This window comes from Macaca mulatta, chromosome 14, assembly GCF_049350105.2.
Source record: "Macaca mulatta isolate MMU2019108-1 chromosome 14, T2T-MMU8v2.0, whole genome shotgun sequence".
Classification (NCBI taxonomy): Eukaryota; Metazoa; Chordata; class Mammalia; order Primates; family Cercopithecidae; genus Macaca; species Macaca mulatta.
The window spans coordinates 19,650,836-19,675,720 of NC_133419.1; the positions used below are offsets into that span (position 1 = coordinate 19,650,836).

Below are 24,885 nucleotides of genomic sequence, written 5' to 3' on the forward strand. Positions count from 1 at the left end.
TGAGGTTACACAGCCAGTGAGTGGTAGAACCAGGATTTGAACCCAAGCAAGGCTGACCTCATGTTTTTAACTGTAACTTTTTTTCACTGTTTTCAGTGAGCCACACATAAACTAGGCTAGTGGATAGTGGAGTGAGGATGGAAGTAGACAGATTTGAGAAGTATTTAGAGAGTAGAGGGTGGAGTAAAAAATCATTAAGAGTGATTCCAAAGTTTGTCAAGAAAAGGTATCTTACTGAGGCAATTATAGGAGGAAGAGAGGATTGGAAGAAGAAATTAATGAGTCTTAGATATGTTGAGTTTGAACTTATGAGATACTCAAGTTGAATATAATTCTAAAGCTCAGGAAATGTCTCAGGTTCTGAGGTAAAAATGTGAAAGTCTTCAGTACACAGATGGTAATTGAAGCCATGACATGGGCGAAAGGTCCTAGGAATAATGGGAACATTGGGAAGAAAAGGGGTACCATGGAAAAAAATCCTAAGAAATAGTCACATTTAGGATGAGGCAGAGGAAGAGTAAGCCCACAAAGGAGACCGAGAGGAGGAGTGGCCAAGAACAGGGAGTTAGAGGGCCAGAAATGGGGGTGAGCTGAAGCTGTGGATATGAAGAAATTTCAAATGTGAGTTAAGGCTATTGGCAACATTATGACTATACTATGCACAAGTTCTGGGTGGAACCAGTCTCTGGATTAGGCCTTTGAGCTCAACCAGAAGAGGTGGCATGGTGTAGAAGAGGGAGCTTAGGGTTTAGAATCAAAAGCTGTGTTCTAGGGTGAGGCATGAACCTCAAGAGCTGATGAGTCTTATATAAGATTATATGCCCTGAGGTCTATAGAATTAATATACCAAAATGAACATTAGTAAGTATATTAAATACTATTTCATACATAGAGTGTGGAAGATTTGCTTTTATAGGACTTGAGCAGCTTAAGTAATACAATAATTATTCTCTCTTTCCCCTATAGGTTCGACCCAAGCCTGTGGCCCAGAATAACATTCCTATTGCCCCAGCACCACCTCCCATGCTCGCAGCTCCTCAGCTTATCCAGAGGCCCGTCATGCTGACCAAGTTCACCCCCACAACCCTTCCCACATCCCAGAATTCCATCCACCCCGTCCGTGTCGTCAATGGGCAGACTGCAACCATAGCCAAAACGTTCCCCATGGCCCAGCTCACCAGCATTGTGATAGCTACTCCAGGGACCAGACTCGCTGGACCTCAAACTGTACAGCTTAGCAAGCCAAGTCTTGAAAAACAGGTATAGGCAGAGTATGTACCTGCTCTGGGCAGTAGCCTTGCCTTTGAGGCATTTGGCTGCTGGGCTTTCTCTAAATACATTTTCTCAAGGGCTCTTCATCTCACCACTATTGTCAGTAAGATGTCGCTTATGTGCGATAATTCATCCACGTGCAGAAGGGTCATTCTTACTGAAGAAAGTTGGGTTGCTTTTCCCACCATCCCCTCGTAGATGGGCTGGGATTCCTGTGTGAGTGAGCTCCCCCTGGTGGTTCTGATGTGGAAATTCATAGGCTCTGCTACCCTCCGTCAGGAAACAGATGAGGTAGTAAACAGAAAACGCCATGTTAGTTTCGGCCCAATAAGAATCCAGATGAAGACAGGACTGTGAAAGTCAGAAAGAATAAACAAAACAGGGAAAGGGATTTCATTTCAAAGACTTTTCTTTGATTGTTACAGATAACGGGGAGCCAAACAAAAAAAAATTAAAATTTCCAAAAAGCATTCTGTTAACTTTAGAGGATGCAGACATTTTAGCTCAAATATTGAAACATTTCATTTATATTTCTTGAAGTCAGATTTTATCTTAAAAAACGAGGCTAGAGACATACAAGTAACCTGCAAAAATACTTGAAGGTTCTGTAGCAGAAAGACCTCTGAAAACAACAAAAAGGATTTATAGGCAGTCGCCGTATCCTATTTGAAAAACGACTAGTGATGAGAAAGAAGAATTTGGCAAAGAAAAGCATTCTCTCTCAAGAAAGTTGCTTTAAAAAGTCATCGACCTATTTCTAATTGTTCAGTCTTGACTTCTCATTTATCTGAAAATAGTCTGTGGTGATCCTGAATCTTCTGCTTCTGGATGGACCATGATTCAGAGAGGCTGTTCAGATGCTGCCAGCTGCCTTTGTCGTCTTGAGCAGAGGCACCTATGCATAGAGTACTAGGCCTTATACCCAGGCAGCTCACAAATGCAGTAGACCTTGCACTCAAGAAGCTCTAGGTATCAAAATCTGTGCTTAGGAAATACAAGAACACGTCTCAATTCCTGGGGAACCTATTCAAACCCCAGGAAGTGCTTTGAGAAACATTCAGAAATAAATTACTTGTTATTATTTTTTGAGACAGAGTTTTGCTCTTGTTGCCCAGGCTGGAGTGCAATGGCACAATCTCAGCTCACCACAACCTCCACCTCCCAGGTTCAAGCGATTCTCCTTGCCTCAGCCTCCTGAGTAGCTGGGATTATAGGTGTGAGCCACCACATCTGGCTAATTTTAATATTTTTAGTAGAGACGGGGTTTCTCCGTGTTGGTCAGGCTGGTATCAGACTCCCAACCTCAGGTGACCTGCCTGCCTCGGCCTCCCAAAGTGCTGGATTACAGGCATGAGCCACCACGCCCAGCCCAGAAATGAATTATTTACACATATTTTAAAACAGAAAATTTCAAACTTATTGACAGCAGAACTTTGGTATTAAGCTACTGAGAGTCAGATGCTCAAGCTCATGAGTTTGGGTGGGGACATGTTGTCTTGCGCTGGCTCTCAAAGAACTTCTGAGGAGCCTCAGTGTTTCTCAGAACCTGGTTTCACAACACTATTTTAGGTTATTAAATATTATTTCTCTTTACCTCTTTTTTTGATAAAAGTATTTTAGGAGACATTATTTTGGTTTCATTTTTACATTTCTGATTACAAAGATAATACAAGTTCATTTTTAAAACAAATTCAGACATTACAAAAATATAAATTGTAGAAAGTGCTTTTCCGCATAATCTAAAGAGAGAATAAACTTTTACCATAATTTTACCCCCAAGACTTAATTACTATTAACAGTTTAGATTATATTCTTACAGATTTTTTTTTTCTTTTCTTTTTCTTTTTTTTTTTTTTTTTTTTTTTTTTGAGACAGAGTTTTACTCTTGTCATCCAGGCTGGAGTGCAGTGGTGGGATCTCGGCTCACTGCAACCTCCACCTCCCAGATTCAAACAATTCTCCTGCCTCAGCTTACCGAGTAGCTGAGATTACAGGTGCCTACCACCTCACCTGGCTAATTTTTGTATTTTTAGTAGATACAGGGTTTCACCGTGTTAGCCAGGCTGGTCTCAAACTCCTGACCTCAGGTGACCCACTTGCCTAGGCCTCCCAAAGTGGTGGGATTACTGGCGTGAGCCACCACGCACGTCCCCCAGATATTTTCTATGTACATGTAAAACATTTTTTAAGCAAAAACCAAAATCAAACTATATATTTTGTAATTTGTTTTTTTTCCTACTTTAATAGATCTTAAACATCTTTTCATGTCCTGGCCTTCATGTTGATAGAGCTTTTTATTTTAATTATAATATTACAAAAAGATATCCTTGAATTCTTAAGAATTAAAATAATTTCTTTTGTAGCAGTAAATTTCATGTTCTCTCCCTCTCGGAGTCTTGCTCTGTTGCCCAGGCTGGAGTGCAGTGGCACCAGCTTGGCTCACTGCAAGCTCCGCCTCCTGGGTTCACACCATTCTCCTGCCTCAGCCTCCCAAGTAGCTGGGACTAAAGGCGCCTGCCACCACACCCGGCCAATGTTCTCTCTTCTTTTTGGTCTAATAAAGGAATTCAGTCATTGTTATTTTAGTTTGCTGGGCAGCCTGGTGTAATAGTCTTAGAGGTTACCAAGCCCAATCAGTAGAGTCTCTCTTTACACTAGATTGCATTCTCTGGATTCTCTTACTTTATTTCTTTCAACTAGCCTTCTTTTCTATTTATATTTCATTTCCAATATCACATTTATAGCCAGTAAGAGATCTCATAGATCTTAGAGCTAAAGGTAAAACAACGTAATGTTTGTAGCCATGGAAGAACCTGTTCACAGAGTTACCAAACCTGTATCCAACGTTCTCTCTATGACCAGGCTAAATGGGTTCCCTTTTGCTTTCTGCTATTCCCTTTAGATAATAACATCATTCATTTAATAAAAATGTGTTAAGTGCTGGTTGCTATGCTGCATGTGGTGCCCATATGTAAGGTGGATAAACTAAAGCCTGTACCCTCACGGAACTCAGTTTCTAGTGTGTTTGGAGCAGGCACTGAGGCTGTGTCTCCAGGCGAAGGAAGCATGGCCTCCCACATTGGCATAGGAATGGGAGAAGGCAATGCCAGTTCTAACAGCAGTGGTCTCATGTGTCCTTCCCCTGTCAGACATAACCAACTTCCTTATCCACCCCAGATAAGAGATCTTATCCCTTATTAGAAACCACATTACATTGTGGCTCTGAGAAAACAAGTGGTAAGGTTTAAAAATCTCTGAAGCTGAATACTTGTTTTAGACAGAAAAGTAGATGAAGCCAGAAGACTTATGATAGAGCCTCCACATCACCTCCCTTTGTGTCCTTATCCTCTCCAGCGCTCTAAAATGGGGCTAACACCTGTTGGTGATGAAATGAGATAAGGTATTTAATGTTTATTAGACTGTGCCTGATGGAGTTCTCAGGAATTATGTTTCTTTCTTCTCCACCCCACTGCACACCCTGCAACAAAGACTTCTATGTATGTCGTCAAGGTGGAGCTACTGAAAAATATCTAAGGTTCTATGGGGAAAAAAATTGCCACATTACCATAAATTTCATAGGAATCTACACAGTATCTTCTAAAGAGGAGTACTTACAAGATAATAATATTATCCGATGTATTATCTTCAAATTTCTGTTTTCCCTGTTTAGTAAACCCGTGCTAATGCCTCCCGTTACCCCAGTTTAATACTGGTGCTATAGTAGGGAAAATAGATCCAAGTGACCAAACCATGAGTTTTGCTTTGCCTTCAATCCCAATCTGGATGAACAAAATTATTTGGACATTTATTTGCATCTGCCTAACTTTGATTTTTCATGCAGACAGGTATATAAAGTGTACTTGATTAACTTCATTCTAGGTTTGTGCAGAGTTTTTGGATTCTTTTATGATACCAAAAAGAATAGGAGTTGCAAATTCTGATAACCGTGGGTTCGAAGAGGAGATGTAAGTGAGTGAAACAGGCTAGGAGTAAACAACTGGATTTTTTATTTATTTTTCCACTTTCAGTGGGAACATGAGTATAAGAGATATCCCACGTTTATTCTTAATTCCCCTTTAAAATAATAAGTAAGACAAGCGTGATAATAATTGACAATAGAAAATGGAAGAAACTGTGGCAAACTGCACAGTAATATGCTTCAGCTCAAGGAAGCAGCTGCTTCTTGGCAATAACAAAGTTTTATCACATGGAGACTTTTTCAAGAAAAGCCTGAAATCCAGATGTTTTTAAAAGTTGCCTAGTTGTTAAAATACTGGTAACTGTTTAAACACCATATAGGCAGAAAATAACATCTACAAGACAACTTCGAGTCTGCGTAATGGTTTATAATCTCAGATAGAGACCAAATTTCAGGTGCATCAAAGAGATATCTATGAATTCTTTTTTGTTTTCTAATCCAATGTTTTTTTTAAAATTGAGGTGAAATCACATAAAATTAATCATTTTAGAGTAACAGTTCAGTAGCATTTAGTATATTCACAGTATTGTGCAACCACCACTTCTATTAAGTTCTACAACATTTTCATTACCCCAAAATAAAACCCAGTATCCATTAAGCAGTTACTTAACTTTTGCCCTCCACCCTGCCACTGGCAATCACCAATCTGCTTTCTGTCTCCATAGATTTACCTGTTCTGGGTATTTCATATACATAGAATCATACAATATGTGATTCTTATGTCTGGCTGCTTTCACTTAGCATGTTTTTGAGAGTCATCCATATGGTAATACGTATCAGTGCCCTCTTCTGTTTTAAATGGCTGAATAATATTCCATGACATGTATATACCACAATTTGTTTATTCATTCATCTCTTGATAGACCTAGGAAATCATAAGACATTGGTTGGTTCCACTTTTTGGCTATTGTGAATAGTACTGCTGTGAACATTCATGTGCAAGCATTTGAATGACTACTTGTTTTCAGTTCTTTGGGGTATATACTTAGGAGTAGAAATTGCTAGGTCATACAGTAATTCTGCTCAGCTATTTGAAGAACTGCCAAACTGTTTTCCACGGCAACTGAATCATTTTTCATTCCCAACAGCGGTATATGAGCGTTCCATTTTCTCCACATCCTTACCACACCTATTACTTTCCTTTTTGTTTCATTTATAGCCATTTCAGTGGGTGCGAAGTAGTGTTGATGTGCATTTCCCTAATGACTAATGATGGTGAGCATCTTTTCATGTGCTTCTTGGCCATTTGTACATCAATGAAAAAAGGTCTATTCAAATCCTTGGCAAATTTCTAAATTGGGTTGTTTTTCTGTTGTTGAGTTGTAAGAGTTCTTTATATAATCTGGATACTAGACCCTTACCAGATACATGATTTGCAAATATTTTCTCCCGTTCCGTAGTTTGCCTTTTTGCTTTCTTGATACAGTCCTTTGATACACAGCTGATTTTTGTCTTGATCTTGTACCCTACAACTTTGCTGAATTTATTTATTAGCTCTAGTATTTGTTTTATGGATTCTTTGAGTTTTTTTCTGTGTAGGATCATGTCATCTGCAAATAGAGATTTACATCTTCCTTTCCAATTTGGGTGTCTTTTATTTCTTTTTCTTGCCTAATTGCTCTGACCTAAACTTCCAGTACAATATCAAATAGCAATGGTGAAAGCAAACATTCTTGTCTTGTCGCTGATCTGAAGTGGAAGGTTTCACCATTGAGTATGATGTTAGCTGTGTTTTCATAAATGTTTTTTCTAAAGTCAAGGAAATTCCCTTTTATTCCAAGCTTTCTGAAAAGTGTTTTTATGAACAGATACTGGAATTTTTTAAATAAAAAATGTACACGTATAAGGTATACAATAAGATGGTTTGATATACATAGTAATATGATTAATGTAATCAAGCTAATTAATATATCTCCTCACATAGTTAACCCTTTTTGTGTGTGTAGTGGGGTGCTACATTTTGACAAATGCTTTTTCTACACCAATTGAGATGTCATTTTTTTTTTTTTCCCCTTTGGTTCTGTTAACATGGTATATTATATTGATTTTCTTACGTTGAACCACCCTTCCATTCTTGGGATAAATCTGGCTTTATCATGGTGTATCATCATTTTAATATGCTCTTGAATTCAGTTTACTGGTGTTTTGTTGAGGAACTTTTGTTGTTGTTGAGAGTTTTTGCATCTATATTCATAAGGGATATTGGTCTGTAATTTTCTATTCTTTTTGTTTTTGCTTTTTTGGAGGCAGGGTCTCGCTCTGTTACCCAGACTGGAGTGTAGTGGTGCAATTGCTGCTCACTGCAGCCTCAACTTCCCAGACTCAAGTGATCCTCCCATTTCAGCCTCCCAAGTAGCTAGGACTACAGGCATGCACCACCATCCCTGGCTAATTTTTTTACATTTTTTTGTAGAGATGGGGTCTTACTTTCTTGCCCAGGCAGGTCTTGAACTCCCAGGCTCAAGTGATCCCCCGACCTTGGCTTCCCAAAGTGTTAGAATTATAGGCATGAGCCACCAAGCCTGGCCTATAATTTAATTTAATTTTTTTCTTTTGAGACACGGCAGGATCTTGCTCTGTCACCCAGGCTGGAGTACAGTGGCACGATTTCGGCTCAAGTGATCCTCCCGCCTCAGCCTCCCAAGTAGCTGGGACTACAGTTGTGCACCACCATGCCTGGCTAATTTATATATATATATTATATATATATTAAATATATGTATTATATATAATATATATAATATATATATTTTTTTATATATTTTTTTTTATTTTTTTTTTTTGAGACCAGGTTTTGTCATGTTGCTCAGGCTGGTCTTGAACCACCCTGAGCTCAAGCTAGCCTCCTGCCTTGGCCTCCCAAAGTGCTGGGATTACAGGCGTGAGCCACTGCACCCAGCCCATTTTCTGTTCTTTGGTGTCTTTGGCTTTGGTATCAGAGTAGTGCTGGCCTCGTAGAATGATTTAAGAGTGTATTTTCTGGAATTTGAGACAGATCGGTGCTAATTCTTCAAATGTTTGGTAGAATTCACTAATAAAACCATCTGATCTTGTACTTTTTCTTTTTGGGGGAGAATTTTGATTACTGTTTCAATCTCTAGTTGTTACAGGTCTGTTGAGATTTTCTGTATCTTGAGTCAATTTTGGTAATGTGTGTGTTTTTAGGAATTTTCCATTGCACCTATGTTGTCTAGTTTGTTGGTGTACAGTTTCTCAGTGTATTCTCCTATAATCCTTTTGAATTCTGTGAGATGTAATGTCCTCAGTTTCATTTTTGGTTTTAGTTATTTGTATCTTCTTTTTTTCTTAGTCTAAACCAGAGGTTTGTCAATTTTGTTATTCTTTTTGAAGAATCACCTTTTGGTTTTGTTGATTTTGTTGTTGTTCTCTATTTCATTTATCCTCATCCTAGTCTTTTAATTTCTTTTTTTTTTTTTGGCTTTGAATTTAGTTCTTTTTCTGTTTCTTAAGTTGTAAAGTTAGGTTATTGATTTGAGCTCTTTCTTCTTTTTTAATATAGACTCTTAGCAGCTATAAGTTTCCCTCTGAGTACCGCTTTCACAGCATCGCATAAGTTTTGGTATGTTGTGGCCTTGTTTTCATTTCTCTCAAAGTATTTTCTAATTTCCCTAGTGATTTCTTCTTTTACCCATTGCTTGTTTAAGAATGTATTGTTTAATTTCCATACACTTGTGAGTTTTCCAGTTTTCTGTTGTCATTAATTTCTAGCTTCTTTCCATTGTGGTTGGTGAAGATACACTTATGTGATTCTAGTCTTTCTAAATTTATTAATATTTGTTTTGTGGCCTAACATATAATCTGTCCTGGAGAATGTTTCATGTACACTTGATAAAAATATGCATGCTGCTCTTGTGTAGTGGAGTATTCTTCATATGCCTGACAAGTCTAATTGGTGTATGGTGTTGTTCAAGTTCCCTATGTCCTTTTTAATCTCTGCACAAGTTTTATCCATTACTTCAAGTGGGATATTGAAGTCTCCATTTATTATTGTAGAACTGTTTATTTCTGTCCTCAATTCTTTCGAAATTTTTTTCATATATTTTGGGGCTCTGTTGTTTGGTACATATATGATTATAACTGTTATATCATCTTTTTGAATCAACCCTTTTGTCAGTATATTATATAATGAGCTTCTTTGTCTCTTGTAACAGTTGTTGACTTTAAGTCACTTTTGTCCGATAGTCCTATAGCCATTCATTATAAACATCCTTTCACTTTCAACCTTTTTGTGTCTTTTTCTCTAAAATGAGTCTCTCTTACAGCATATAGTTAGATCATGTGTTTTGTTCATTCTGCCAGTCTGTCTTTTAATTGGTGAGTTTAATTCAGTTACATTTAAGTGATTACTGATAAGGAAGGACTTAATGCCATTTTGCTATTTGTTTTCTGTATATCTTATGTTTTTTATTCTTCATTTCCTCTAATACTGCCTTTTGGTTTGATTTTTTTTCCTAGTGTGTCATTTTCATGCTTTCCTCATTTCTGTTTCTGTATATAATTATTTTCTTAGTGGTTACCATGGGGATTACAGTTAACATTCATACATTTTTAACAGTCTAGTTTGAATTAACCCCAGCTTAGATTTTTAAAACCCTGCTTGTATGGTTTCAGTCAAAGCCCCAATCTCAGCATCATGTAATATATCCATGTAACAAACCTGCGTTGTACCCTCAAATCTAAAATAAAAATAAATAAATAAATAAATAATAAAAGCTTTGCCAATGACAATAAAGGAAAAAGAAACTCTGCTCCTATACAGTTCTGCCCCCACTTTATGTTGTTACTGTCACAAATTATATCTTATACATTGTGTACCCACTAATACAGATTTATAATTACTTTGTGCATTTGTCTTTTAAGTCATATAGGAAACAAAAAGAGAAGTTAAAAATAAAATAAATAATAACACTGGCTTTTATATTTATTCATCTAGTTAGCTTTATTGGAGTTCTTATTTCTTTATATGGCTTCCAGTTACTGTCTAGTGTCCTTTCATTTCAGCCTGAAGGGACTCGCTTTAACATCTCTTTTAGAACTAGTATACTAGTAGTGAATGTCCTCTGGTTTTGTTTATCTGGGAGTGTCTTAATTTCTCCATTTTTGAAGAATGGTTTTGCAGGATATAGAATTCTTGGTTGATAGGGGTTTTTTTTGCTCAGCACTTTAAATATATTAACCCATTTCCTTCTGGTCTGTAACTTAGTTGGATGGTTCTGGCTGATAGTCCCTCACAAGTTTGCAGTCAAACTAGTTGGCTAGAGCTGCAGTAATTTTAAGACTGTGCTACAGCTTAATAATCCACGTCTGAGCTCATCACATGGTTGTTGGCAGACCTCACTTCTTCTTCACTGGCTGTTGGCTGGAGGTTCCGTTCGTCACACCTGGGCCTCTCCGTAGTGCTGCTCACAACGTGGCAGCTGGCTTCCCCCAGAGCAAGAGATCCATGAATGAAAGACACCCTCCACTACCACCAATGTCTTGATTGTTTTATTTGTATTTTTGTTTTTGGATACTTTTGGTATTATTTATATAGCACTGAGATAATCATACTTTTTCTTGCATGAGAGAGAGAAATTTAAACCTTGGGTAATTTTTTAGTGGAGAGGAATTGATTTGCCCTTCCTTAAAAGCATTGCCGCTAATTGCTTTACTCAGCCTTAGAAATGTAAGTAAGAGACTCCAAGAGACTTCACACAGCCTTGGAATGGAACAGCACACCCTTATAGTTGACCTTCTTTTCTCCCTCCTCCATCATACTTCTGTCCTTCCTATTCAAAGAGACATGAAAATAAGCTTTCTGGGCATCCAGGACTTTTAAAATGTCACTGTAAACTACTTTCCCATTGGTGGTTTGTTTTATGGAGGAAATGTGTCCTTTTTGATTAAAAATTGTGTGTGTGTGTGTGTGTGTGTGTGTGTGTGATGGAGAGAGAAAGACCTGAGTGATTGTCCCTTAGATCATACTCTTCACTCAAAAGACCAATCAGCTCTTTACTGTACACCTGCTCTGCATGAAGTACCATAATAGGCGCAAAGGGGTGCAAAAACAAGAGGTGCATAAAACAATTCCCATTCTTACATAGCTTTTAGTATAAAGGGGGAAATATGAGAGAACACCAGTGGGGAAAAAATGCAAAGCAGCCTTTGTGCCCCAGAGCACTGGTTGCCACAGTATTGATAAGGCAGATGCTTACGCTTTCCTTACATAATCATATAAAAGCAGAAGGAAGATATGGAAGTGACCAGGAAAGAAAATGAAAGATCTTTCTGCTTGTGTTAGTTTTTCAGATCTAGTAAAATATTTCCAGCATAATGATTTTTGAGAGCTTTAGATGTCTTGTTTGTAGGACCAAAGTCTCATGTAGCCCCTGCCCATCAATAACCAGTTTTATTCTCACTTATTTAATTATTGTTGCCATATGAAAGGAGCATTACTTCCACATTTTTTCTAATTTTGAAAAAGTAAATTAGGTTTGTGTTTACAGTTTTATATTTCCTGTTTTAAAATTATTTGAGTATTTACAGAGAACTTCATAAAATGAGTTAGCCATTGGTCATGGTAAGAATAGTAATGGGGCCGGGCACAGTGGCTCATGCCTGTAATCCCAGCACTTTGGGAGGCCGAGGTGGGTGGATCTTGAGGTCAGGAGTTCAAGACCAGCCTGGCCAACATGGTGAAACCAGTCTCTACTAAAAATACAAGAAAATGATTAGCCAGGTGTGGTGGCACGTGCCTGTAATCCCAGCTACTCCAGAGGCTGAGGCAGAGTATTGCTTAAACCTGGAGGGGTGGAAGTTGCAGTGAGCCGAGATCGCACCACTGCACTCCAGCCTCCGTCTCAAAAAAAAGAGAATAGTAGTGCAAGCCCAGTCTACCAGTATGCTAACTACCTTTAGTATTTGAAGATGGTAATCAACTGGTGTTTCTTCTGCTTGAGTAGACGCTTCTGGAAGAAGAGGCTTGGAAAAATTAGGAAGTCAGCCTCTTGCAAGATGGCCCACTCTTAGCAATTGCATCTCTCCTCTGATGGATTATATAGACAGATTTTTAATATTCCATGTAAGGGTAGTTCTGCAGTCTCTCTGAGATTATGACTGGAAGTGTTCTGAAATAGAAGGCTGTGTATGTAGTTGTTTTCAATATCATTCTGATCTTAAGCAGGTTGTGGGCTGGAGCTTGACCTATAATATAAAAACAGTGGGTGGCTCATGTCTGTAATCCCAGCACTTTGGGCGGCTGAGGTGGGCAGATCACCTGAGGTCGGGAGTTCAAGACCAGCCTGACCAACATGGTGAAACCCCGTCTCTACTAAAAATACAAAAATTAGCCGGGTGTGGTGGTGGGTGCCTGTAATCCCAGGTACTAGGGAGGTTGAGGCAGGAGAATTGCTTGAACTTAGGAGGCGGAGGTTGCAGTGAACTGAGTGCCATTGCACTCCAGCCTGGGCAACGAGAGCAAAACTCCTTCTCAAAACAACAACAGCAGCAGCAAAAAAAATCAGCAGGCTTGCTTCTGGGAAACTACCCCCACATCCTAAAATACATGGAAATCAGAAAGGACAACCTGTACCATATTTTTATACTTAGGAATTAAATTGTATTTTTCTTTCCATATACCTTATTTAGGGTTGTATTTATAGATCCATATGTAGCCATGCAATATAATAACTTCAACAGGGGCTTTACATTTTAGTTGCCCCTCCCCCCATGAAATCTATAGTATTAACTTTTGTATTAATATGTTCCACATTTGAATATGTTGTCTTCTTTCTTGCTACTATTAAACTTCTGATTGCTTCACCCTTTTAATAAAAAACAAATTCTGAATTTTTATTTAATTTTTCTTTCCTAGACAGTTAAATCTCACACAGAAACAGATGAGAAACAAACAGAGAACCGCACCGTCACCCCACCTGCTGCACCCAAACCAAAACGGGAGGAGAACCCTCAGGTAGGCCTGTGTTTCCAAAGGCAGGTTGCAGTCTATGGTGTATGGTTTATTCTCATGTACCAGAAGGGGCACCTACTCTCTGAATGATGAAACGAACTTGATGCTCATCTTCTAATGCACTTTTATTATTCAGCAATGTTATTGCCAAGTCAAATTGGTCTAGAGTGGAATTCTTAGACTGTAGTCTTGAGGGTCCATGCACTTGTACATAGGCATTTTGATTGTATCAAAGGAAAAGTTTTTTAAAACATTATTCTTCATATGCATGTTACAAATTCGAAATGTTAAGATGAACGATGATTTTCCCAGCTGTCCCATTGCGTTCCTAATCATTACTGTGTTGTGTTTGTCTCAGCCAACATTTATAAGATATCCAGTTCACTCAGCTAATGTGTATTTATATTATCAATTGCAGTTATTAAATGTGCATTTTGTTATAACCATTGTATTACATTAGAACACCAAACCCAAAATGAATTAGCTCAAAAGTAATCCATTGAAGCACAAAAGTAGGGATGAAAATAGTAACATCTATACCACAATTTAGGATACAATTATAAACATAAATAGCAAAGAAGACCCTGATAAAAATATAGAATGTGAATCTCTATGTCCTTAGACAAGGAGATTTTTTCAGTTTGATGCTTTTGCATAAGCAGCTATAAACAGAAAATGTAGACAGGTAATATGATGATGAATATCTGACAGTTAGATTTCATTTGACCAGTAATTCACTTGCCTCTATCCTTAGTGCATTCTTCATAATGAAACCATGTGAAATAGTGGCATAAAGTCATCAAAGCTTCATGCCATTTTTTTAAAGTAGTGATTTATTGGGCCAGTTCAGGTTTCCTAAAACAAGTACAAAATATAATTCTTTCTGATATGAAATGAATGAATTTTTAATTTTATCTTTAAAAAGAGGGCCAAAACTTGAGCCAAAAAGAAATACTAGCCACAGAAATTGCTGAGGAACTTGTGAAATCATCCACAGAATTAATAACAAGTATTATGCTCTGAGGAGGAAAAATTGAGCAAAATTTCCCTATCAAAGGAAACTGAAGGATCCAACCTAGGCAAACATAGTGAAACCTTGTCTCTGCAAAAAATAAACAAAAGTAACCAGGTGTGGTAGCGCGTGTCTATAGTCCCAGCTACTCAGGAGGCTGAGGTGGGAGGATCACTTGAGCCCGGGAGGTCTAGGCTGCAGCGAGCTGAGATGGTGCCACTGCGCTCCAGCCTAGGTGATGGAGCGAGACCCAGTGTGGGCAAGCAAGTACCATCATGTGTAGTAGCAGATAGTTCACCTTCTAGTTGGACAGAATCACTGCCATAAACAAAGTAAATTAGCTCTTGGCATATGTGGGGTACATATATGAGGTAAAAGTTCTTGGCAGCTTTTTATTCTATCATCAAAAATTTAGGCTGGGCATGGTGGCTCATGCCTGTAATCCCAGCACTTTGTGAGGCTGAGATGGGCGGATCACCTGAGGTCAGGAGTTCAAAACCAGCCTGACCAACATGACGAAACCCTGTCTCTACTAAAAATACAAAAATTAGCTGGACGCAGTGGCGCGTGCCTATAGTCCCAGGTACTCGGGAGGCTGAGGCTGGAGAATTGCTTGAACCCAGGAGGCAGAGGTTGCAGTGAGCCAAGATCGTGCCACTGCACTCCAGCCTGGGTGACAGAGTGAGACTCCATCTCAAAAAAAAAAAAAAAAAAAAAAAAAAAAAAAAAAATTTATTCCACAAGAGAGGAATTTTTTTCTCACTTAATTATTTTGTGAACTTGATCTAAACTGGCAAAGATGATTTGGGTGTGAGTGGCCAAGAAGGGTGCTGTTACTTGCTTAAAAAAGGGTGCATCTGAATATCAGTCCACACACTGCTTCATCAAAAGAGCAACAGTTAGGGGAGAGCCTCTTGATCTTGATTATATTTCTAAGGAATAGTGAAAATTAGGAATGTAGTCAGTTGGCAACCGCAAAGTGTATGTCACTTCAACATACAGTTTAGAAAACTGGAAAGGCCAAGACTGCTTTTTCTTACCGGACTAATCTGGCTGTCAAGGGGATAGGTACCCATCTAAGTTTTTGAAATAAGAAATAATATAAAAACATTTCTTCAGGACTCTGAAGTTACCAGTAAAGGACATTTCTGTGTTCTCAAGTGGCTTGGTGAAGAAGTTTATTTTCAAATAGACTGACCCTATCACTTCAGGCCAAAGTAGCATATCGAGGATAAGATGTCAGGACTTTTAAAGATCAAATTGTGGTATAAATAACTCTACAGGAGTATGTCTTTTACAATTGAAGATGTTCTTTATTCATCAGAGAAAGAAATTGATAATGTATTATTTGGCATATTTAGAAACTGCATGCAGTAGTACAACAGAAAATGAAGACACACTTTTCAGACCACATGCAAGCAAAGAAAAGAATAGAAATCAATTTGTTTCCCTCTCCGGCTTGAAAAGTCTTAACATTCCATCTTCGGGGCCCAGTATTTTCACCAGCTTAGTTTCTGATGGAGTCCTAAGAGTGGTCTTCAAAGAGAAATTGCTCCATAATTTTTAGGTTCACGTGTGATTGAAAAATCATAGTATTCAGCAGAAACACCTGCTGTCGTTCCTGAAAATCATTTAGCTGTGAGTTAGCATTGTCCTAAAAATCATTTAGCTGTGAGTTAGCATTGTGGCAGTATAAATGTGAGAAACTGGGACCCAGTCGTGACAAGTGAAACACTCAGAATTTGGAGCTTGTTAAATGGGAGGCTCTTTAAAACCCTCTGCATGTTTTGTGAGTATGAAATCCTCTTCTTTTTAAGAGGATTTTTCTGTGGGGCGGGGAACTCGGATCGCACAAGATACTGATTTCTGTCATTGAGAAAGAAGATGAGGCCCCAGTCCTTCTCTTTTGGCCCTGTTAGACCAGAGAGCCTCTAGAGCAAACTTTCTAACCTGTGGCCCATGGGCCACATGTGACCCAGGATGGCTTTGAATGTGGCCCCATAAAAATTTGTAAACTTCCTTAAAACATCGTGAGGTTTTTTTGTGATTTTTTGTTTAAATTTCATCAACTATCATTGGTGTTAGTGTATTTTATGTGTGGCTTGAGACAATTCTTCTTCTTCCAATGTGGCCCACATTGAAGGAAGCCAAGATTTTGGACACCCCTGCTGTAGAGGATCTCCATGGCTCCTTAGAGAACGTCTGCTCTTGTGCATTCATATGTGACCTGCCCACTGGGCTGGCTTTCCCTAATGTCCTACTAGGAACTGGCGATTGGCTTTGTGAGAACCCAGACTGAAGTATATTCTTCTTTTGTTTCTCTGGCACAGAAACTTGCCTTCATGGTGTCTCTAGGGTTGGTAACACATGACCATCTAGAAGGTAAGAGAAGATATTCTTGGCACTGCCTTTTTTTCTGGCCCACAGCTTTGTTCCTGAAAATGGTGTTTGATTGAATTCCTAGAATAGAAAATTGGAACACAAATAGAGTATGATTCAGCCAGTGTGGACTTTATTTCCTTTAGTGGGAAAATTGCCTTCCCTCTGTCTAATGTTCCTATCATTATCCAAACTACTGTCCTGGGAAAACCTCGCCAGTTGCCTAAATTAAGGTGACTTCTGTTCATTTAGGGGAACTCTTCTTTTTCCGAACAGCACAAAGTAGCAAGCGCTCTTCCAACAAGTCTATAATTTCTGGTCACTCCAGGTTATCAGAATGTTGAGAACAGTTACAAAGCTGTACCTGTCCTGCTTATTTAATTCAAGAATGGTGAACTTTGGTTATTCAGTTTAAGTCTTATGGATAAAGCTCATCCAGACCTGAATATACAGCAGTCTAAAAATCAGAACAGCTTGTTTACAAGGGCTGTCTATTGTTAAACTCTCCACAGAGAGCCACGTGTGGGACATCGTGGTCTTGCAGGTGAGAGTAGCTGGTCCTACACATTTGCTGCCAGTAGTGTGCTTGCCTCTGTTGAGGCTTCAGTGAGACAGAGACGTCCCTAATTCTGATTTCTTATGGGAAAGCCAATAGATAAAACAATGAAGTTAAGTTTTTTAGGTTCTCCATGTCTCTCTTTTAATCAAAACTTTTTCTTCTCTCAAGAAATCCAAAGCAAGAGGCAAGAGCGAAAAAGAAGAACAACAGCAAATCCGGTCTACAGCGGAGCAGTCTTTGAGCCAGAGGTATTACTGGCCAGCGCCTGGCCCTTCCCTCACGTTGCAGTTTTATTTATGAGCTGTTCGGTGCCTCCCCTCTGAAAACCTGCTGAAGAACAGCACCCTGATTGTACTTGGCCAGTTCTGTGAAGTGGTAGATTTTTTTTGACTTATCATTTTTATTAGTCACTGCTTACCCCTTAGGTTTTTTTCCCTAAGTTTCAGCAGATACACGCCCACCTTAAAATTTTAATTCATCCTGACTTCAATACAACTGTCATCGGCAAGAGAGGCAGACTTCTCTGAGATAGTCTCTGAGAGCCAAGTACATACAATAAAACCCTTGAGCATTGAGACCTTAGGATGATTAGCACTAACTAGTTGGCATGTTGACAGTCATGCTGTGCTTGATCTTTAGCTTGTGCCAGTATTAGTAATAACCACACTATTCAACAGTCACCTTTCCTTCTTCAATCCTCAAAGCGTAAGAAGAGTGCAGTCACATACCTAAACAGCACAATGCACCCTGGGACCCGGAAGAGAGGTGAGGACCTTTTTATATCTCTCCCTTGCTGCTGTTGCTTTTGCTTTCTGTGTGTGTTTCTTCTCCTTCCCTCCTCCCATCATTATAGGACCTAACTCCTCTATCCTTTGAAAATAGTTTTGTTGTTCTCTGAGAATGGGAGAGAAAAGAGAATGAGATTTCTTATTAGAGTTCTGTATGTTGAATCAAAAGCTGACTTTACTAGGATTCTGGCAAAGCTGACTCAGGGGAATGGCTTAATGTAGCATTTCTGCCCCAAGCCTGCCAGGCCATCCATGAGTAGCACAGTGAACAGAACCCCATGTAAAAGGAAGCATTTGAGTGTCATTAAGCAGAACAGAGCACTGCCGTTGCCAAGGTATTCCTAATAGTGTCTTGGTTGTCCTATTGCTGGCAAGGCCAGAGTGTGACGCTGAGTTTCTTGGAGCTGCAGACTTTCCAGGAAAGAAAGAGGTAGCCACACTTGAGAACTTAGAATCTTTGAAAAGAGGACATCTCCAACTAAGGAAGTAAAGGTCACTCTCAAAACAGGCTTCCTAAAGAACAGATTCCTAAAGAGCTCCAATCCCATATTTCAGACCTTCCCATGGACATTCCAGAATCTTACTTTTAGGCAGAGCAGAAAAAACAGCAGCAGGAGCAGCATCTCTCACCATGCAGGTCTAAATAGGTCTTAACAGCTCAGGATTTGAGCTCATAAACAAGGTACTGAAATGTTCTTTGATGTCAGTAATACATCCCAAGGTCCTTTTCTCCACATGGTAATATGTCCCTGAATTATAGTTCCAGGCTAGAAAGGTTGCAGAGTGAGTAGAGTAGCATACTAATTTTTGCATGTGCACACACAGTCTCAGAGCTATTGGAAGCTCAGGAGGTCATCCTGACCCTTTGTCTGCCTTAGGCAGGACTACACTATTACCATTCCCTCCCCACAAAAAAGATATCATAGCCACCCTTAGTAACCCATTCTAATGTTTCATCAGTCCTGTCCTTCAAGTACTCAAAAATATTTAGATGGGAAACTGTAAGTCATGACTTTATATTGATTCCTGGGCCACAGTAACCAGTACTCTAAGTTATTTTTGTTTTGTTTTGTGTTTGGTGGTTTTTTTAGTGACCCCGATGCAGTTCTCAAAAAGGAGCCCCCCAGCCAGAGGCCACAATAATTGGCCTGATAGTGGGCAGCATCTGCTAAGAGGACAGGGGTTAAATGAGCCAGAAAGACCTTGGCATCTCTTGCCAAGGTCAGAGGATAAAAGCCTGCATCCACAGTGCCTAGGATATGCCTTTTGTGGGTAAACAAGAGAGCATTCATCTTGTTCTTCCCCTTCCAGCAGCACTGAACTCCCTAATAAAGACAAACCAGTAAGAACTGTCTTTGTACTGTAGGCATCACCAATTTAACACAGAGAGGTAATATTTTTGTAACATCTGACAGAATCATGACTCTTGTGCATAATCCTAATATAAATCATAACTGTTGGCAAAGTCATGATCCTACATACCATTTACCAGTGCTTATAGGCAATTTCGTACCTCTCTGTACCTTTTTTTCCCCTTGGTATATTGGGCATATACATTTGATCACTCATAGCTTAGAAGCAATGACCTTGGCCCTTAGAAGACAAGGGCCCTGACTTAGATATGTGGTGAGGCAAGAGTGGCTGCCCTAGACTTTCTGTACCCATGGGGCTCATTTAAGTTGCTTTGTAGCCTTGAGGTTTGAGTCAAAACGCTCTTATACAAATCAGATGTCTCAGGAGTGCTGATGCCAGGGCCTTTCCTGAGACTTTTAAACAGCTCCAATTTTTAGAGATGTAGTTCATCAGGATGTTTGTCATGTAAAATGGAGAGACAGCTGCCAGTCAACTGGGGAGGGTATCCAGGGACAGAAATACTTTAAAATTCATACTTAAAAATTCATTGCTAAGCCCAAGCATCTTTTAAGCTCTTAGGTTTCAAGCTCCTCCCAGAACATACCTCTCAATAGCTCTACCAGCAAAGGGTAAGAATAGTTAACTTGAATTTTGCCTGTCTCCACCCTCATAAAATGCAGACAGAAGAGAGAAGGAAAAGCAGAAATCCTAAATAAATCAGTCTGTGGGAACTGAGAATCATTAATAGTATTGTGAGAATGCTGATTGCAGAGAAACTTCGAGAACAGTATGCAAAAGATATGAAAAAATAAAGTAAACTCGGCCGGGTAGGGTGGCTCACATCCCAGCACTTTGGGAAGCCAAGATGGGCAGATCATGAGGTCAGGAGATCGAGACCATCCTAGCTAACACGATGAAAGCCCATCCCTACTAAAAATACAAAACATTAGCTGGGCATGTGCCTGTAGTCCCAGCTACTCGGGAGGCAGAGGCAGAAGAGTCACTTGAAGCCAGGAGGCGGAGGTTGCAGTGAGCCGAGATCGCGCCACAGCACTCCAGCCTGGGTGACAGAGCGAGACTCCGTCTCAAAAAAATAAAAAATAAAAATAAAAATAAACTCATTCCTGGCCCTGGCTCCCACTGAGCTCTGTTATCTTGGTTCTTGCACTAGAAATCTCAAATTGCAATAGTCCAGGAACTTCACCACAATCTGCCCAAGGTGAGGTCTTTCTATATAAGCCAGCACCTTCTGTCATTCTCCAGAGCTCTCTTATCCTCCCTTCTCTTGAGAGTCATGTAGTTGTTTCTAATGACATTTAAATCTTTGCTTCTCTTCCTTCCTTTGGGACTGTTGAATTAACCTTCTGTCTGCTACCTCACTTCCTTTTCCATGCTAGCCAATGAGGAACACTGGCCAAAGGTATGTAAGATCATTTTCCCCCTCTCTTTCCCTCCCCCTTTTTCCCTTTTGTTCCCTTCTCTTGGTATATAGGTCGTCCTCCAAAATACAATGCAGTGCTGGGGTTTGGAGCCCTTACCCCAACATCCCCCCAATCCAGTCATCCTGACTCCCCTGAAAATGAAAAGACAGAGACCACATTCACTTTCCCTGCACCTGTTCAGCCTGTGTCCCTGCCCAGCCCCACCTCCACAGACGTAAGTAACTTGGGAAAAGCACACTGTCTTTCTGAGAGCTTAAATTGGGAAAAGCGTTATCATATGTTGTCTCCTTACCGACTTGCACCTTCTTGACTAACCCTGGAACAGCAATTAAACCCTATAGAATGCTTGTTATACCATGTAAGGCAGCTTTCTTTTGAGTTTCCAGGCCTTCCATGTCCTTGAGAAACATGTTAAATATAACCTCATGGAACTCAGCCAGCTTTCAGAGTCTGAATTTGATCTACTGTGAATGAGTTCTCAGAAAACAGATGGGGCGGGGAGATCAGCTCATATAATTGAGAGGTGTGCAGGTTTCTGTCATCAGTGTTTTGGGAGTGGGGAAAAGTGAACAAGGCATACGGTTCCCCAGCAGCCCTTGTTTGCTGCTTCAAATACAATTCCAGAAGTGGAAAGTTTTCTTTAGAGCAAATGTATTCAGCAGAGTTGATCAGAAACAGCTTCTTGAAAATCTGTCAAATACTTAGTAGCCCTTCACCCACAAACTGCAGGAATGTGAACTAGTGCTCTGAATGTTTAAATGAACCTCAACAAAGCTCAGAATTCACTCAGCAGATACTTACTGAGCGCTACTCTGCTGACCAAGTGCTGTTCTTGGGACTGGGGACACAGCAGGGAACAAAACCAACTCCCTGTCCTCAAGGAGCTCATCTGAAGAGGCAGATAATAAGAAAGTGAATATATAATATGTCAGGTAATGATAAGTGCTATGAAGAAAAATGGGGCTGGGCGTGGTGGCTCACGCCTGTAATCCCAACACTTTCGGAGGCCGAGGCAGGCGGATCATCTGAAGTCGGGAGTTCAAGACCAGCCTGGCCAACATGGTGAAACCCCGTCTCTACAAAAACACAAAAATTAGCCGAGCATGGCACGCTCCTGTAATCCCAGCTACTCAGGAGGCTGAGGCAGGAGAATCTCCGGAACCCAGGAGGCGGAGGTTGCAGTGAGCCGAGATTGCGCCACTGCACTCCAGCCTGGGTGATAAGAGTGAGACTCCATCTCTTAAAAAGAAAACAAAATTGGAGTGGATTAAGGGCATACAGCATACTGGCTGGAGGCTGATGTTTATGAAGAGTGGTGAAGCCTCTCTGACAGGAAGTGAAGGAGTGAACCATGGATCTGGGGAAAGAGCCTGCCAGGCAGAGGGAACAGCAGTTCAAAGCCCTGAAGTGGGAGTGTGTGTGGCATCTTGAAAGAAAAGCAAGAGGGCCAGGATAGTGGGGCAGAGCAAGCTGGCCAGGGTGGTGGGAAATGAGGCCTCAGAGGTGTCCGGGCCAGTTGCGCAGGACTTTGTGGCTTTCGTTCTCAGTAAAATGGGAGACCATTAGAGAGTTTTGGGCAGAGGAGTGACATAATTTTTCAATATTTATTTGGAAAATTTTCAAACCTACAGAAAAGTTACAATAATGGTACAAAGAACCAATGTATATCTTTCACATTGATTCACCAGTTGTTAACATTTTGCCACATATGCCTCTCACCTACCATACACACTTATTTTGGGGGAACCAGTTAACAAGAAGTTGCAGACTTCATGAATCTTCACCCTAAAATATTCCACTATATATCCCCTAAGAGCAAAAATACTGTCTTATGTAGCTACAATGCTTTTATCAAATTGAGGAAATTTAACACTAGTAAAATATTACTATATAAAATATACAGTCCATATTCAGATTGCTCCATTTGTCCCTTACTTGCTTTTGTGACACTTTGTTTTTTCTGCTCCAGGGTCCAATTCAAGATTACTCTTGACATTTATTGTCATGATATTGTCTGTTTGGTAATCCTTTATTCTGGAAGAGTTTCTCATTCCTTGTCTTTCATAACATTGATGTTTTTAAAAAGATACCCAGTTCCTCTGTAGAATGCGTTTCCGTTTGGATTGTGTGATTTTTTTTTCTCAGCAGTAGATTCAGGGTATGCATTTTTGCAGGAGCGCTAATAAGTGACGATGGGTTGTTATCAGGGCATCACAGCAGGAGGCACATGTTGTCAGTCTCTCCTGTTGATGATGTTAACTTGCGTCTCCTCAGATAGTTTTCTGTCAGATTTTTCTACCTGTAAATATGCCTTTTTCCTGTGGTGGAGATAGCTTTGAGTCTGTATAAAAACTGTTCCCAACAAACTGTTACCTAATGTTTTTAGCATCCTTTAATGATTCTTGCTTGCATCTATTATTTTTAAGGTGTACGCAAAATCAACTTGGATTTTAAAAAGGATCACTGTGTCTAAAATATGCAGAAGAAAAGGGCCTATAGGGAAAATAGGATGGAAGCAGGAAGACCAGTTAGGAGGCTATTGCAATTGTCCGGGCAAGAGATGATGGGCAGGCACGGTGGCTCACACCTGTAAATCCTAACACTTTGGGAGGCCAAGGTGGGCAACTGCTTGAACCCAGGAGTTCAAGACCAGCCTGGGCAACATGGCAAGACCCCTGTCTCTACAAAACACTAAAAAATTAGCGAGGTGTGATGGCAACGTAGTGAAACCCTGTCTCTACTAAATATACAAAAATTAACCGGGCATATTGGTGTGCCCCTTTAGTCACAGCTGCTTGCAAGGCTGTGGTGGGAGGATCACTTGAGCATGGGAGGTTGAGGCTGCAGTGAGCCATGATTGCACCACTGCACTCTGGCCTGGGTGACAGAACAAGACCCTGTCTCAAAAAAAAAAGGAAAGAAATATGATGATGATAGCTTGGCCTAATTTGATGGAAGAAGCAGAGATGGAGAAAAGTGATCACGTCTGCATATATTTTGAAGAGCCATCAGGATTGAATATGGGTTATGAGAAAAAGAATGGTCAAGGAGAAATCCAAAGTTTTTGGCCTAAATGACTAGAAAGATGAAGCTTCCATTTACTAAAGATTAAGAGGAGGCCGGGCGCGGTGGCTCAAGCCTGTAATCCCAGCACTTTGGGAGGCCGAGACGGGCGAATCACGAGTTCAGGAGATCGAGACCATCCTGGCTAACACGGTGAAACCCCGTCTCTACTAAAAATACAAAAAAAAAAATTAGCCGGGCGAGGTGGCGGGCGCCTGTACTCCCAGCTACTCAGGAGGCTGAGGCAGGAGAATGGCGTGAACCCGGGAGGCGGGGCTTGCAGTGAGCTGAGATCCGGCCACTGCACTCCAGCCTGGGCAACAGAGCCAGACTCCGTCTCAAAAAAAAAAAAAAAAAAAAAAAAAAAGATTAAGAGGAGCAGATCTGGGGAGGGAAATAAAGAGTTTCACTTCACACATGTCTCAGTTATTTGGTGAATTACAGAGCTTGTCATTGACCATCCTAAGATGAAATGTCCTTTGAACTTGAAGGTTCTCAGAACCTCCTAATGGCACACCCCTCTCCAAGGAGCAGCAGAATGCCATATGAATATTCCGAGTTAAAATTCCAGAGGCAACAAAGAAAATGTTATCTTTGGAGGACTAGGGTCATAGAAGAATTCTGTTCTCTGACGGGTTTCCTTGTTTCCTTCCTTAGACGTCATTGGTGGTTACAGATTCATCATTCTGTAAAGATTCAGCATTTTGTCCAGCTTTCCCAACTTTTGGCATTAATAATTGACAGGTTTTCTAACTGTCCTGTTAATAAGCAGCAGGGTCTGTCTCAGAAATCTTGTTTGCTAGCGCCAAAGATTGTCCCAACTTCTTCTCAGTTGAAGTATTGCCAAAGGATCGCCAGCTCATTGGCCTCTTGGTAGAGCTCTCCCTCTAGGGTGGTACACAAATGCTCCGGGACAGATGATTTTGTGGTTCTGCATGTGAGTCTCTCTCCTAAACAGTGTTGTTTTTGTTGTATTTTTTGGGCCAAATGGGATTATGGTTTTCTTAGAAAGATTGAACCCAAAGGATCCACTCATCAACTCACAAACTAAGAGCTTCTGCCAGGTTTT

At 40.1% G+C, this 24,885-nt stretch overlaps 1 protein-coding gene and 1 long non-coding RNA gene across 51 annotated transcripts in view; one reads left to right on the forward strand and one right to left on the reverse strand.

Moving 5' to 3' along the window:
* Positions 1 to 24,885, forward strand: part of PHF21A (PHD finger protein 21A) — a 191,465-nt gene that overhangs the window by 156,312 nt on the left and 10,268 nt on the right. For 34 of the 50 annotated variants that reach the window (XR_013403261.1, XR_013403265.1, XR_013403263.1 and 31 more), the window contains 6 exons: positions 967 to 1,260; positions 13,125 to 13,223; positions 16,563 to 16,614; positions 17,339 to 17,418; positions 17,875 to 17,935; positions 20,804 to 20,967. Coding sequence is in view for 42 of the 50 variants with exons in the window: in XM_015114221.3 (XP_014969707.1) it covers positions 967 to 1,260; positions 13,125 to 13,223; positions 16,563 to 16,614; positions 17,339 to 17,418; positions 17,875 to 17,935; positions 20,804 to 20,967 (750 nt within the window). In the remaining 8 variants the exon portion in view is untranslated. 50 annotated transcript variants of the gene reach the window in all.
* Positions 3,113 to 24,184, reverse strand: LOC144334255 (uncharacterized). The gene is made up of 3 exons (XR_013403933.1): positions 23,620 to 24,184; positions 3,794 to 5,794; positions 3,113 to 3,277 (listed from the first exon to the last, which is right to left on the reverse strand). It is a non-coding gene; the product is annotated as an uncharacterized LOC144334255 (long non-coding RNA).